A 15,885-nucleotide genomic window follows, 5' to 3' on the forward strand; every position below is an offset into this window, starting at 1 on the left:
CAAGAGTTATGAGTACTAGAGTGTACTGCTTGCACTGTACCTGGACATGCCTCTGCTTGAGCAGTGTTTCATAGCGGTTGGATGGTGGGTATGGAATAATCACCCCATAATTCTTACATTCAGCCCGGAAACGCTTGTCCAATAAAACACTGAAAAAGGGAAGCAGTGTCGGGAAAAAAAGAAACATACACTATCAGCTCCTCTCTGGATTTTTTCCAGAGTTGTTTTCATCCTTCCTTTCATCTTGCTCTGAATGCCAAGAAATTTCCCCACACTAATTACTCCGATTTCACTACTAAATCACAGAGCAGTGGTTGTTATCTGGGGACTGCCATGCTGTTGTCCATCATTCTTGGCTTTTATGGCTAAAACATTCCAGAAGATAAAAGACTGTGCTGAAAGTTATCACTAGTGCCAGGTACTGGTGTGCTCCCTCCTTGAAGATCTGCTGTGGGAATATTTGGTTGGTGATGGTGATTGCTCTCCTTCTCTAAGGCCAAATGTGATCTAGAGACAAAACTCCTTGCAGAGTTACACCAAAGACTTGGTTCGCCTTTGGGGCCATGGGAGGAGGACTCTCATTAGAGTTCATCCATGTTCTTTAAATGGTTAGAAGGAAATGTCACAAAGGGCCTATCTCCCCACAAGGGAGCAAGCGATTCTGCAGAAGTCTACAGTCAGTTGGTTTGATGTGTGACCTAAGACACTGAGTACCCTTCTGGCCATTACAAGTCCTGCTGCTTTACGAGGGTGAGGAAAAGTTCATGTTCCTGTTTCTTAGAGATGGGAGGCTTCCACTCCTTATCTGCCTGGTACGCAAACAGAAGTCAAGCAAGGACATGTCTTCAATAGGCTTGGTTTGCTTTTCTGTTGCTCTCACAAATTGTACTCAGACAGCTACTTAGGATGCCAATTATTATTTTTTCACTTTTAGCCATGTCTCTTGCCACCATTAATTCATTTTCCCCATCTACCCTGGTCTGACATGGACAGCCAGCTCTGTGGGACAGGGATGATCTATTTTGTTATGTCTACCTGCAGCAGCTACTCCCTGAGGGGAACCTTTTGGTTAACAGCAATTTGGATGCAGTGATATCATCACTCATCATCAGCAGTCAGGTTCTCCTACCTGCCAGCCATTGCTTTGTAATAGGCAAAGATCTGATCTGCCAGCTTGTACACAAATTGATCAAAGCACAAATTCACCTGGGGGAGAAAAAACAAAGACATCGTGAGGATGTCAGCAGCACAGAGCAGCTTCTTCCTACGCATGCAAGATCAATACAACTCAACACAGAGCTCTAATTTAATACGTACATATATATCACACTATCTAAAAAACATACTGCAGTTCTCACATGCTGAAGGTAAGCAGAAAATTGCAGTTACATCTCTCTCTTATAGTTTCTGCATGTTCTTACAGGTCCTGGTCCCCCATCCTCAATCATCCTTCCCTCTCAGGGATCTCCGGTTTCTCATTTTCCTTTGATGTCCCATAACCCTCTGCCCATCAGACAGCCCCTTCCTTGCCTCCAGTGTTTGACAGCCTTTGGCTTCCACTGTTCCCCATGGGTACAGCTGAGCTGAAGCCCTTAATCAGCAGAGCCTGTAAACTCTCTGGAAATTTTGATCTTTTGAAAGCTTGTCAGTCTGATGGATATTTTTTTCAGGAGATGCCTATAACAAATTTACTGAACTGCTGGGTGGGGCTGTCAAACAGGGCAATGTGACTCCAGTGAGCTCCTTCCATACAATAAAGATGAAGAGAACTTACTTCAGCTTCAATTTCATCGTATAGGAACTGCTTTTTGAACTTGGTCAAGGCATAGTATGCGCTGTCATTATAGAGGTCCAAGGGGTACAGTACGTACCTGAGGGCAAGAAGACAGATCATGTCTTAAATTAACTTTGGAGTATATCAGCATAAATGGCAGCCACTGCATGTGCCCTGCTCGGTGCAAAAAATGGCTTTTCTCTAACTTCAATCCTATCACCTCCATTCACTCCAGCCCCTCAGACACTCCCTCTTGCTCCTTGTGTCCTGCTGGAAGCAGCTAGAACAGATCTGGATTTGAGCTAACCGTGAATTGTTCAATCAACACTTTCTTCTCCTCTGCCCTTAAAAAAGCTTTCATCCTGCCCTCACTCCACAGAGTGCTTTGACACTGGCCGTAAAATGGAAAACAAAATTTTCCTAATGAGGAAGATATTATGAACATAATTATACTTGCAGAACAGCAATTCCTCTCATCGTTTATCATGTATATAAAAAAAAAAAAGTGTTTAGGTGCCTTAGCCAGGGCCCACATCCCTTTGGTTGCACATGCTGTCTGATTGCTGCATGCAGATGATGGTACCACCAAGTTGTGCCCACATCCAAATACAGCAGTTGCCAACTGCTGGTTTATGACACAAAAGTGCCAGTGCCAGGAAGCCGCCCCTGTGCGTCTGCTAAGGAGGTATTCATACAGTACACATTAATGTGACAGCAAGTCAAGAAACATCTATTTTCCCTCCCATGTCAAAAAGACTGTTCATCACCAGCCTACCCTACTCCACAACAAGATCCCAAGCCCCAGCACATGCATGGTCCCAACACAGCTCATCAACTCTTACTCCATCATGGAGGGTTCTTTGGTTTCCAGAATATGGTCCGTGAGGATCCAGGGCATGGACATTTCGATGGGGAACTGGATGCGGCGGCCCATGGTCAGCTCCAGGAAGAACTCTCGAAACCAGAGCTGGGACAGGTCACAGCACTGCTGCAGCGCTTCTGAAATGCAGAGGAGATTCCCCCCGGCGGGAGGGCACCCGTGTTACCCCCACGGGGAAGGCAGCGAGGGAAGTGCACGAGAGGCAGCTGCTGCAGCCTCATATTGGACTGGTTTTGGGTATGGAACATTTTTCTAGGATGTCTCTGTTTTTAAACCCAGACCATGTCCATGCTGTCTGAGCAGTTCGTAATGGAAGAAGAAAGAAGGGATCATTCCTTTTGCTCTAGAGCTCCAGGGAGAACATTTCAATGGCTCAGAGTTACTCAGGAAGATTTCTTTTGTGCCCAGTGGCTCAGAAGTTTGTCTGGGACAGAAAGAAAACTCCAGTCCTAGAAAATAAACTACCACCTGTGGCTATTTGCTGTTGCTGACTCATTCCTGTTCACATAATGATTACTACCTAGAAACATGCCTGAATCAGGCAGAAGTAGGACATCTGGGAAAAATCAAGAAAGATCTTCTGTATAGGTCAATGAGGAACAAAGCTGATCTACCTTTGCCTTTCTGAGCATGCAAGAGTTGGATTCAAGCCTCCCCTTGCCATAACCTCACCACTGATGTTGAGAAGGTGGGTGAAGAAGAAGGACTGCTTGTGGAACTCCTCAATGGCCAAGACTATCGGCCCATCCAAGCTGCTCCTCAGAGTCTTCTTTGAGCCGCTCTTGTCTGCTATGAGGGACTCCAGCATGGTCCGCACCATGTAAAGCTTTGGAAGAAAGTTGACACGCAGTTACCACTCTCCAGTGAGACACCACCACACACAGCCATGGTGCTCTGCAACAAAAAATAACACTTCTCCCAGGTGGCTACTACTCTCTGCACCCATAAGCCACTATCATTCTGAGCTAGAAATAATTACACCCCTAAAAAAGGAGGTTTTGGGAACTATACAACAAATTAGACACCAAAGCAGCCTTTAACACACAACAGTGTGAAGACTTTGTGGAACAGACCATGGAAACCGCTGCTAATCCACATGGCAGGAGACTCCTACATGGCTGTAAGACCATTAATTCCCTACACAGGAGATGGACATTTACATACCTGTGTACTTGATGGTCCTACTGCTCGCCGTGGGACTTTAATATCAAATCCACCTTTAGGATCCTTCTCACCTCTCAGGCAAGGATCATTTGGAGGTTCTCGACCTCCCTCCCAGTCACAGATCGTCTTCCGAATTGCCTGAAGGACACTGGAGTCGGTGAGAGAGGGAAAGTAGTGCTTAAGCTTGATTCTACTTCAGGATGAAAATACTCACTGCTGTGCACGTATGGGAGGAAAAGAATCTGAGGTGGGGACATACACTGTCGTTATTGGGGTAGTCATGCCCAAAAGTTACCTTGCAAAGAACTGCTGGCCAAGGTATGTTGGCTGGTTGTATACCTTGAGGTGTATGCAGGGCCACATGCTTATATAGTAGAAATGTGTTACACAAATAAATACGTGGGCTTTGCATTACATTCAAGAAGAACAGACTGACCTGATCAGAACGTTCTTCTTCTTCCTGACCGCCTGCCTGAGCGGCTCTCGCAGGGTCACCTGGGCAAAGTCCTGCAGGGCTGCATAGATAGTGTTGCGGATGGCTTGGTTAAAGACACTCTCCATCCGGCCCATCAGCACTTGCAGACCTTTGATCATGGCAATTACCTGAAGCAAAAATTAAAACCAGATGTATTTGCTATTTTTCCATTGTATGAAGAGGTCCATAAATCCAACATGAAGAGAATTTGGGACTAAATTAATTCTACTCAAGTAACTTAGGCCCAGTAATTAGGTGGCTAATTTTTTTGATGGTAGCTGCTTTACAGATCAAAGGCAGCCAAGGATAGCATTTACGCCACTAGTTTCTTGCAAATGGCCCCTGTCCCTAGGCAGGCTCTGTTTCCACTCCTGATCTCTTGATATCTTTAATAACGCACAATCCCAGGAAACTGCGCAAGCTCCACACGTGGGTGCAGCTCCGTGGCTTGCACAGACCTGCATCCACCCCAGGGCACAGTCTTCCTTGGACAAGGGTACAGTGACAATTCTCAGGAGGGACTGAGCCACAAAAATGAAGGCAATATTCAAACACCTTGGACTGTGTAAGGCAAAATGAAGGTGTGAGGGCCTTGGCCTCCCACAGCCACAGTCCACAGACAGCTGGACCGACGGTTGATGGGTCATGGGGACTGGCTGAGGATCTCTTGTGTTTGCACAGCACCTGAATGTAGCTCCTGATCTTGCTTCAGATCACACTGCTCTGCAAGCCCACACCTTTTGTTTTTTTCCAGGAGCCCTGAACCCTGTTTTCAGGTCAGGGCTTAATACAGCAATATTAAGAAACCATAAGGATTCATCTGTCTTTCCCCAGCACACAAACACAGCATAAGAAGAGCAAGATCAGGAAAAAGAGAGGAGAATTGCTCTCATCATGCATTGGTGCAGTGTTTTTATCCCAGCAGGATTCCCTAAGAACTTAATTTGCCCCTTAGTTCTGGGCAAATTAAGGGCCACAGGGATGTGGGAACCCTTAATCCCTTAACGTGGGCCACAGGGATGAGGAACCGGCTAAGTATGGTGAGATGCCCTTCCCTCCTCTTCCCCTGGCCTGAGGAACATGGGACAGGAGACGAGCCCTGGCTGGTTCCTACTCTTGTGCAGTTGGCACCCACCTCCACAAAGGCAAACTTCTCTTCACTGGTGTAGTTGTACCGGGTGGCTCTCTCATATTCTTCTGCTGTTCCTGGGCAATCCTTGTTACAGAATTTATCTGTGGGATGAACCAGCTTCCAAGAGTACTAGAAGATGGAAAGAGACACTGTCAACATTGCAATGAGTAAGAAGCCAGGCTGGAAAGACTGAAGGGGGCCCTATGCCAGGAAAATGCTCCCTAGACATTACTAAAGTTGTTTGACACTCCTTTGGGAGCAGAATTAGTGCTTCTTCCTGGCTTTATTATCACCGTACTGAATATTGGTTTTGTTTATTTGGGAGGTTGCCAGTCATATTGGGCTTTTGACATCCATGGACTTGTATTGAGATGTGGTCAAAATTTTCCAAATTAAGATTTTCCATCATCATTTGAATTAGTTTCAGTTGCTCAAGACCCAGACTCATCCCAAACAGCTTTCAGTACTTAACTGAGATGTTCAGGCTAGGAGAACAGTCACCCAGTCCCCCTCTAACATTGGTGGGGACATCTGCAAAGGGCAGTTCAGGTCCAGGGTGAGATGATCAAGCTCTCTTTCTCCATTTGGCACAGAGGGTATTCAGGGTCATTAGCTACCCGATCTTAGTGTGTTTGTTAACAGCTTAAAGTTAGGTGGCTTGAAAGCAAGCTCACCTTTCTAGAGTCTTTGTTACATGCCATGTTAAAATGTTCACGCTCACCTGGAAAGAGGAGGACATTACACAATTACCGCTTCCATGGATGCACTCACCACTTCCATGACGTGGGCACTCCACTTGGACAGCAGCTGCAGTCCCCGTAAAGCGAGATCAAAGAGCTCCCTGTACTCTTCATCTGATTTCTGGCTGTCCAGTCCTGAGCCAGTGACCACCTGGAGAACATCACATCACGTCAGGGCTAGACTCAGGAACTTGCTGCAGAGGCTTCACTGAGCCAAACAGCAGTCACATCTCTCTCTCTCAAATTCCAGCTGGAATGAATTCCTTGTGACCTTACGATCAAGCAAAAATTGAGCAGTGCATGTACTGTCCCTCGGGAAAAGGGGTATAACTCGGCAAGGCTCTTTTTACCCAGGCAGTCCATTTATTTCCTACAGAAAAATGAGTCTGACCTGTCACCTCAGAGCAAATAACTGACTGTTTTCATTCCACTTTCCCATTCCTTTTCAATGGTCTAATACTACTGAAATCCTTCAGAGTCCTTCACTGATTTAAAGTTCAAATAAGCACTTACAAATGCCAAAAAGAAAAGGGCTGAGAATGCTAACAATTCATTAAACTAACACTGATGAATAAAGATCACATATTTGCAGAAAACAGTCACAATGGCATCAGAGAGGGCGCTGACATTCAGTAATGAAAGAACAGAGATGCCCTCGTGAACATTCCTCAAAGCCCTGACCAACAGCTCTGTGTAATAGAAAAGACCCATTTGCAAGTCATGGGTGTTCTGCCACGGGGCTAATAATGAACATTTAGTTGCAAAATTTTTGATGCTTCTTATTTTAAAGAAGCTGTGGCCAAAGAGCAGAAGCTGTTGCAGTAGATCTTCTGGTGCATGTGATTTTGCACCTGCAGGGGCCTTTCATAACTTGCTTTTTACTGCTGGATTGATAAGTGGTTTGTTCCACCTGTTCCCTTCTTCCCTCCTCACTGTACGTCCTTGGCAGGCCATACTCCTGCCATGCTTGTCCTCTCCCAGCCTCGTTTGTCTAACGAGCCTGATTACGGCGACTACCCGCCGAGCTTACCTCGCTGTTGCTGTAGCGAGCGAGCTCTGAGATGAAGCGGATGTGGTCGTCTCGGATCTGGACCATCTGCTCACAGATGTTGTACTGGGGACTTATGCTGCTCTGAGTGCACGTCCACCTGGGCAAAAAAGCAAGGGTTTCAAGGACAGGACATGGGGCTCCACTCAGACACCCCCAGGGACAAAGCCTTGTGCTCAACTGCTCTCTTCATTTCAACATGCTCAAGACATGCCACCTCCAGGGCAAATGTCAGCCTCTGTTGTCTCTCTCATGTCTCCTGGGGTGTGGGGTCTTCCAGAGGTGGTCTCACGCAGCATGATGGGGACGCTTGCCTCACCTTTCAGCCCAAACATCTCTGCTCCATCCACCCTGAAGGCTGCTCTCCGTGTTGGGCTCACCTGCCCCCATGGGCAGAGATGGCTATTTCCCAGGCCACCATTGGACAAGCTTTCAGGGAAGGATGAACTGCAAAGACCTGGCATCATTTGCATCCTTTCTGCTAAACCTAAGGTTAATCATCCCCTTAGAGGTTATCCCTCCAGGTCTGAAATGGCTGGGTCATGCCGCCTCCGCCTGTGAGGAAAGACTCTGCAAGAGGTCAGCAAGGGAATATCCCTTCCACCCTGTTTTTGGTTCTGGCTCACACTATCAGCTCAGTGAACAACCCTGAGTATAAACGATGAGCAGAATATGATTAAATGAACTACATTTTCATTTGCATTGACCCACAGGTACCATGTAACAGTGTAATGATGTCCTAAAAGAAGGCAGCACTCTCCTTCCAAAGGCACAGTCATATGAAGAAATGGTGCAAATCAGGTCTATTTAATTTAACATCTCCTTTTCCCCATTCTGTATCAGCCACAGACATAGAACCAGAACGGCTCCGCCAAAATGCTTTGTGCAAGCAAATGTCTGTCAGTGAGACTCTCATGTCTCTGTCTGTCACCACAATGTAAATGTTCAGATCTTGGCTTTTTCCTCCCTAAATAATTGTCCATCTTAAGACAGATAGTCATCTTTTCCAATCTAGATTGGCTGTACAAAAGGAAGGTGAGAAACCTGCCTCTGATACGGACATAGACACAAAGACATATTCCTACAGTTAACTGTGAGGCACCTGCTGCCAATATTTGTGGTGGTGGAAGGTCCTGGAAGTGCTGGACCATGTCATCCCTTGTGAAATCCATCCTCCCACAGTCCCATCACTCGACTCTTACCCGTTCCAATGTCCTGTGCTCCCCACCAGACAATCGGCAGGTTAGCAGGAATGGCCAGGGCTGCACCAGCCCTCCCTGCCACACACAACCTAGTCCACAGTGCAGAAACAAAGCGCCATGCAGGAAAAACACCAATTAATTCCACTTTCATCGAGACAGGGAGGGAAAGAAAGTGACAAAAACAATATTAGTAAGAAATGGGGATTATATGGAACCACCTTGGCAGAGTTAGTGTCGGTAGTCCCATGCAATTTGCTGGGAAGGCAAGTGAGTGAGGAAGAAACATTGGTTAGTAAGGTACGGCACACAGACCTGGTAAGACAGATTTCAAGACAGACATTAAAATTGTGCACAGGTAAACAGCCCGCGAGCTACCTTGGTTTTGAGATGAGAAAATGAATGCAGCTGACACATGTTTCATTGAAATGTGCTTTCTGAATGATTTGGGATAAAAAGGTGCAAATTTTTAGACAACTTTTCCCTTTTAAATTGAGTTTTCAAAAACATTTTTTAAATTTACATTTTGAAGAATTTTTTTTTTCATTTTGTAAAAATTTTAATCGAAAACCTTTCACTCAGGAAGTTTTGCCACGTTGTTTTCAAATTTCTCATGAATAATTAATCGGCACTTTTCAACCAGCCTTGGGGAGGGCCGTTCCTGGGTGAGCCATGTGGCGGGCAGAAAACCTGGACCCTCTAGGGTGGAAGGGCACGAGCAAACAGAAGCGGAGAGATGACACTGCAGGTTAGTTAGTTCCTGTCCTGCTGAAGAGACAGCTCGGCTAGGCTGCTTCTTGCAGACGCCGGAGAAATCTGACTTCTACACGATACGGTCCCACAGGTGAAAGGCTACTCACTGGTGAAAGCTGGGTTGCCATCAGCCGTTACAGGCTGACACAGCTCAGGTGGGCTTTGCTTACGTGTGGTTGCAAACACCATTCCAAGGATATCCAAACCTAACACCGATTCTTCTAGCAATAATTGAGCACGATGCAAAGCTACAAAGACAAGCGGGGCCTCGCACACAACTGGCGCGATCTGAAACAACGTCTTGCAAATTCATCTGACGGGAGCAGCAAACTGCCTGTGAACCCAGGCTGGGAAGCAGCGCTTTACACCGCCACGCCGCTCTTGAGCTCTCTCATAACGACTCCATTTCTGCCCTTCTCCCACAAAATTCATTCATTTCCAGCGCACCTGAGCCCCCAGTTCAACCCTCGTTCCCGCTGCCCTTCTTCACGAAACCTGCCTGAGCTAGAGGAGACGCCCTGGCTACCGCAAAGGGATCCACTGCGGTGTTCACGCTCTGGAGGATTTTGTCCCCGAGATGAAAACTGTGGATTAAAATCTCTCCAGAGCGGGGACACGCTGCTCGCACTCACACACCTCCGGGCGCGCACACCTCGCAGGCACTCAGCGGCTGCGCCGGACCGCGCCAGCCGCCTTTCCTTCGCCCTGCCTTGCTGCCGGCCGCCGAGCCCCCTCCCAGCCCCTGCCGGCGGGAGCAGGCGTACAGGCATGCCCGCTCCCCTGCCTGCACGCAGCGGGGACGGGGACACGTAGGTTCAGAGCTGGCTGCCCACGCACGCACACGCTCGGGGGCCGGCGAGGACATCTTCCCATGCGGGGACGGGGAGGTACACACGTGCACACAGAGCCGGCACGCCGGGACTCACACCTCACAGGGACACACACGGGTACCCGTGCACAGAGCTCACACGCGCCGGAGAGTTGCGGCTCCCGCGGCTTTCGGGACACACACAGAAGCCAAGAGACATTATGGCAGGCACTCACTTGGATTTGTTCTCCTCATAGTGAGCACTGGTCTTAATGTATCTGGCCAGTTCTATCTGCATATCGCCGAATAAAGGAACCACCTGCAGCTGCTGGAAAAGAAAACAAAAGATGGTTGAAATACGGTGGAGAGAGAGCCCGTGGCCCCAGCGCAACACAAGGGACTACGAAATGGCATCCTGCGTCTCTGAAGCTATGGAAAGTGTCAGGCTGTTAAAACCAAGGTGCAAACCTGGACCCAGGGTCATTTCACACCTGGGAAGCGACCGAAAATGATCACAAGGCTTCTTGTGCCAGGAAAATCGCCCCCTGTGAGTGCTCTGGAGCCCCGGCCTCACCGATACCGGGCTGGTTATGGGCAGAACGGTTCAGTGCTGTACCCAGCCAGAGGAAAGGCTCTTTTTACAACAAAAAGAGAGAACCATATTCCTGAGCAGGGCTTATTGACTCCCACCATAATCCTCCAAGAGAACAGAGGGATGAAAAGCTAGCACGTTGGTATTGTGGCAGCAAGATGCTGCAGCTCCCTTCAGAGGGGAGCTGTAGGCTGCTTTGCTGCCTGGATTCCCAGGGATGTGGCATCTTTCCCCAGGGACTCAGACTGTACTTTGGCACTGCAGCTACTTGTGATGTGTCTTAAAACTTCTCCACAAAGAGAAAGACACAGGCAATATAACATGGCTTTGCTCACCCTTTACGTCTCAGGAGGATTTGGATGGAAAATAAATTCAAAGTGCGCTGAACGTACCTCAAACTCAGACAGGTCCCTGCTTCACTAAGCTTTCAGCTGCAAACAAAATTCAACCAAGGGCTTCCAACATTTCTTCAATAAAATACAAAGCTTCAAATTCACCCAGCTACAAAAGCCTTGCCCCAAAATTCAGGGAAGATGGTGGCAAATTCCCTATCCTATTACCACATGCTTCTCTTCTCAGGCTGACTTGTGCGGAGGATCTGTAATGCTGTCATCAGGGATTCCCAGTGGCGCTTTCACAAAAGGTTTAAATGAAGGGATAGTTCATTTTCACTACTCAAATTCCTGGTCAATCCACTAGAAATTTAATCAGAAGGCAATAAGCAGATGTAGTAAGAGGAGTAGTTGGCCTTTTCTTATTGAGATCTGATAGTCTGGAGTGGTACTTAACTGATTAGGTGAGACCACAGCAGATGTTGGAGAAGAGCAAATGAAAAAAAAGCTGGAAAGGAGAAAGTTATTCCATGCAACGGAAGATATTTTACCTGATTCTCTGATGGCCCACAGCACTTTGCAACGAACAGCAAATCTGTTTGAATGCACCAAGATGACCAAACTCTACAGATTACACTGAGGGCTTGATTTAAACTGAGATTCAGTTGAATTAGTGCTGAACTAGGGAAAACTCAGAAGACTCTGAGGGGTGGCACGATAAATCACGTTTGCAGAGCTGCAGTCCTCAGCAGTCTCCCCAGCGACTGGAGGGTATTCAAACACCTCATTATCGCCCTGTCCGTGAGGTTATGGAGTCTGTCCATAGTACCCTATGCGGGCATTTCAGCCCTGCTCTCAGGGCTGTCTCCAGGAGATGATGCAAATTGGGGTAAATAGGTCCCCACTCACTCAGGGTGAGGATGCAGCAGCTGGTACACCAACCTTTCAGGAAACCAGTTATCTGGGCTCGCCTGTTCCCTCCCCTTGCACAGACTCAGCACATCATCTGTAAACTGCAAGCTGGGGCAGTAAGCAGGGAGGCATCCACTACCCTGTCACCACAGCCGACCTCTTCTTTCAGGCTCCTCAGCAGCTCTCTGGGTAAAGCGGCAGGAAGAATCCGCTCTGCTGAAAGAGTGACGGGGAAGAAGTGCTCTGTGGCCCCCCCAAAATCATCATCTTCTCATTTTCCCTGATGTGGAGCGCATGTTGGTAACAAAACCTAATCTTTCCATCTCAGAAGAAAGATTAATACAGTGGAGGCAAAAGGACTCTGGAAGGACTGCTCAAGCTCAGTAGGTCTAAAAGAAAACTAATTGCTCCATCTGGGAAGTTATTCTGCTATCCTCCTGCTATACTGTTATTCTTTGCTGCCAATACATTTGTCCCTTGCCAGATCCCACCATGCCTCCTAGAGCTGACCTGCCCCAAACCTAAAATGCCTTCTAGACCCAGCCTGTGCACAGAAGCGATGGAAAGGAGGCATCATCTCCCCCTGCGAATGCTGCAGGCGGTGCTGTGCAGGGTCTCAGCCCCCCTCCCCATCTGCCACTGGTGGCCGGTGGCTAACACAGGTTTTGGGGGGAAGCAACAGGGTTATCCCAAACCTTTCTCGTGCTGAGTGGCCCCAGGGCAACGCAGCCTGGCTTCCAGCTGTGGACTAGCCTGTGGCTGGACTCAAGATGCACACGTGCACAGGAAGAAGGAGGCTGAACGGCTGCTTCCCACCCCGTCACTGGGAGCATCCAGTTCTTGCAGGCCTTTACCCAAAACCCGAATCTCAGAGAAGACAAAAATGGTTCATCAAACCACTGGGTGAGCCCTTTGAGGAACTCGCTGAACATCTCCCAGTCCCAGTCGACACAAGCTCCCCAGGAAGCTTTTTCTGTCCTACAGGCAGCACAGTTCATACACAAAATAGGACTGCCAGATCACACGTTGGCTCGCCAGCTGTGTCCCCTGTCCCTCAGCTCAGCAGCTCGCTGAGGGAAAGAGGAGTGCAACCATCACCCGCACAGACCTCAGCAAACCAGCCAGGTTTGCCGGTGGCCTGAAATCACGGTGCTCCTCAGGGGACTGCAAGCCTGCCTCAGAAAGGTGCAAAGAGACAGAAGCGATGTCAGTCTGGCACACCCTTCCCTCGTCCGCAAAACAGATAGCCCACGATCCGTCCCCATCCTTTGCCCCTCGGCAGAAAGCGGGCAGAGTCGCGGAAGGAGCTGGCTGCCCAGCAAGGACACGCAGGGTCCTCGGCTCCCACCGGCTCCCCGGCTCCGGTGCCATCGGAGTAGAGCCAGCTCCAGGCACCGCTCACCCATTCACAGCCTTGCTGGCACCGAGAGCCGGCATCTCACCCGTGCTGCACCTCTGTGCCCATGCACGTTCACAGCAATCCCATTCCTCATCCTTTGGCCTAGATAATTTCTCAACCCTTTGGGTTTTTTTGGACCTGTAAATGATTCCTGCGGTTTGTTTTTTGCCGGCAGCACGTGCAATGGTACGGGTCACTAATTCATTGGTCTCCAATAAACTCTAGCCTCACCCAGACAAGTCACTGACCTTGAAGAATTTGTCTATTTTGCTAAGGTTGATTCTCTTCTTGGCATCCAACTTGTAAATGTTGCTTACATTCCCATCCATGAGATACAGGCCAAATCCCATCACCTGGAGAAGATGGAAAAGCTAGGTTTCATTAGTGTGAAGTCAGCAGCACAAGTCAGAGACAGTTCTCCATCACTTAGCGTGAGGAAAGATCATTTCAGGCTCCTGTACCATCCAACACTCATGAGAAGACTGTATAAAACATGCACATATCTGCAAGGATATGCATGGTAGACAGAGGACACGTGATGGATTGCTTCCATTTTGTGTGCAAAAACACATGACGCTCACTTTGGTAACTTATTCCTCCTCTCTCCCACATAACAACCCAAAACTCTCCTCCACCCAAAGGCAAACATTTACTCCCAGAAAAGAAATGAGAACATTTAAAATTTCTTCTGGATTGATTTTTCCCCTTTAATTCAGTACAAATCATTACAGATGTCCAAACTACCCACATTATCCTTCAAAGAACCATAGTTGACTCATACCATGGTAATGAAGTTCTTACGGTAATAGTGACTGCAATCACTATAATAACTGACTGACAGTAAGGACAAATATACAAAACAAGCAGATACTTTGGCATGTTCATCTTGAGGGCTCTTTGGAGTCAGGAAACCAAACCTAGAAGGATCTGCCTTCTGCAGGGAATTATTGCTGGGAGGGGGCATCAAGAAGAAAATTCAGGGTTGCAAAGTTGGTGGTGATTTTGGCATGTCCTATACAGTTACCCAGGTCAAGCCCATGATCCCACACATCCATGTACAACAGAAAAAACCCTTCCAGCTTTGGAGAGCACAGGGCACCCACCAGTGCTCTCGCCCACCAGCTGGAGACCACCACCACGCATGTGCTTAGTCCCAGGCAGGCAGAGCTGCTGACAACCTTGGGAAGGACTGGGGGCAAAGATAGACATAGAGATGGGGAAGAGCAGAGGAGAGAGGAAGGAAGGTTTTTATATAGGAATATGGGAGAAGGCCAGAAAGGACAGCAGTGGCTCGACAGAGCACTGGGGTGGGACATCTCCGACCAACAGCCACATCCCGTCCGTTCAGCTAAAAGGAAGAGGTGAAAGGGAAGAAGATGGGGGGGTGAGGTATCACAGCAGAAGACACAAAGTAACAGAGATCAGAAGGGAAACACCAAGAGGAGGAAGGCAGCTTTGCTGCTGCACGCAGAGAGCTTTCCGATCTCATAGCAACTCCTGTGTCCAGAGGATACTGGCTCCACAGAGAAGGGATGCATGTAAACCCAAAGGAGGAAAAAAATAAAGAAAATGAAGAGAAACATTGTCCTGGGAGGGAATTTCATTTTACTAAAACAAAAGTGAAACTACGCAAGCACCCAGCCCCATAAGCATAGCCAAATCTCACCTTTAAGAGCATGTGTTTCTCACTGGGAGTGAGATACATCTTGTTTTCATAGTAATCCACACAGATGTTGACAATATCAGCCAGCAATTCCTCATAGCCAGGGATAACCTCTAGTTGTTGGTGCAGACACTGAAATATCAACAGGGGCCACATTATCCACATGGACAGAGGAACAGCAGAAACCAGGGGAGAAACATATTTGAAGGATTAAGAGTAGAATCATAAGAGTTTTCTTCAAACTTCATCTGTGTGCTTTTCTTAAGTTACCTGTAGAAGACTGATCTCATGGTACCACCTGTAAGGAACAACCTTCCTTCTGCAGGACAGCTCTCCCCTTCAGACTGATCACAACAGCCAAACATCAGACAGTGAGATGTAAGGAAAGATGCCTCAGAAGCAGACTTTCTGACTCTCTCCTGTCTCTGTGCAATATTTTACCTAATTAGCAGAAGCTAGAGCCTGTGGAGTGTGGAGGGCCATGGGGTCTGATCTGCAGTCCCCATGCAGTTGCAGAGACGGACTGGATGGATTTCCTGGGGAAAACAGGGAAGAGGTTCTGGCAGAACCTCCCCCTCCAAGAGCTCTTTTAGACCTTCATCTTTGTCTTGACACAGAGACCTTCAAAGCTACCCCGGATGACCCATGAGAAGGAGATATTGCTAGAATTATACAGCCTGACCAAAGGACCATCAGTCAGCGGCAATGACCCAACAACTATTGGGTCTGAACAGTCTGATCTGAAGTGCTGTCAGCCTTGGCAAGATCGTTGCCTCCCTCTATTCACGGAAAGGCTAGGTGGTTCAAGAAAAGGGACCTGCCTGTGTGATGCGGTTGTGGTTTGCCAGGAACATGGAGAGATTCTGGGACTCCTGGATGGACTGGGGGTCTGCCATCTTCCGCAGAAACTGGGCAGCTCTGGAAGGGAGAAATTCAGCGTCACCAAGGATCGCTCACCCAATGTGAGACTCTCACCACCCATCTTCCCTGTTTGACCTGCAGCTGCAACGCAGC

At 48.1% G+C, this 15,885-nt stretch overlaps 1 protein-coding gene across 3 annotated transcripts in view; it reads right to left on the reverse strand.

Moving 5' to 3' along the window:
• Positions 1-15,885, reverse strand: part of CYFIP2 (cytoplasmic FMR1 interacting protein 2) — a 56,500-nt gene that overhangs the window by 26,733 nt on the left and 13,882 nt on the right. For 2 of the 3 annotated variants that reach the window (XM_029997785.2, XM_029997786.2), the window contains exons 7-20: positions 15,693-15,789; positions 14,875-15,003; positions 13,457-13,561; positions 10,210-10,301; positions 7,196-7,313; positions 6,197-6,316; positions 5,429-5,554; positions 4,255-4,421; positions 3,819-3,966; positions 3,327-3,480; positions 2,617-2,773; positions 1,775-1,871; positions 1,130-1,206; positions 41-149 (exon numbers count right to left, since the gene is read on the reverse strand). In XM_029997785.2, the coding sequence (XP_029853645.1) occupies positions 41-149; positions 1,130-1,206; positions 1,775-1,871; positions 2,617-2,773; positions 3,327-3,480; positions 3,819-3,966; positions 4,255-4,421; positions 5,429-5,554; positions 6,197-6,316; positions 7,196-7,313; positions 10,210-10,301; positions 13,457-13,561; positions 14,875-15,003; positions 15,693-15,789 (1,696 nt within the window). The remainder of the gene's footprint in view (positions 1-40; positions 150-1,129; positions 1,207-1,774; positions 1,872-2,616; positions 2,774-3,326; positions 3,481-3,818; positions 3,967-4,254; positions 4,422-5,428; positions 5,555-6,196; positions 6,317-7,195; positions 7,314-10,209; positions 10,302-13,456; positions 13,562-14,874; positions 15,004-15,692; positions 15,790-15,885) is intronic. The other variant, XM_029997787.2, reaches the window with a different exon arrangement.

Source organism: Aquila chrysaetos, chromosome 22, assembly GCF_900496995.4.
Source record: "Aquila chrysaetos chrysaetos chromosome 22, bAquChr1.4, whole genome shotgun sequence".
NCBI classification, from domain to species: Eukaryota; Metazoa; Chordata; class Aves; order Accipitriformes; family Accipitridae; genus Aquila; species Aquila chrysaetos.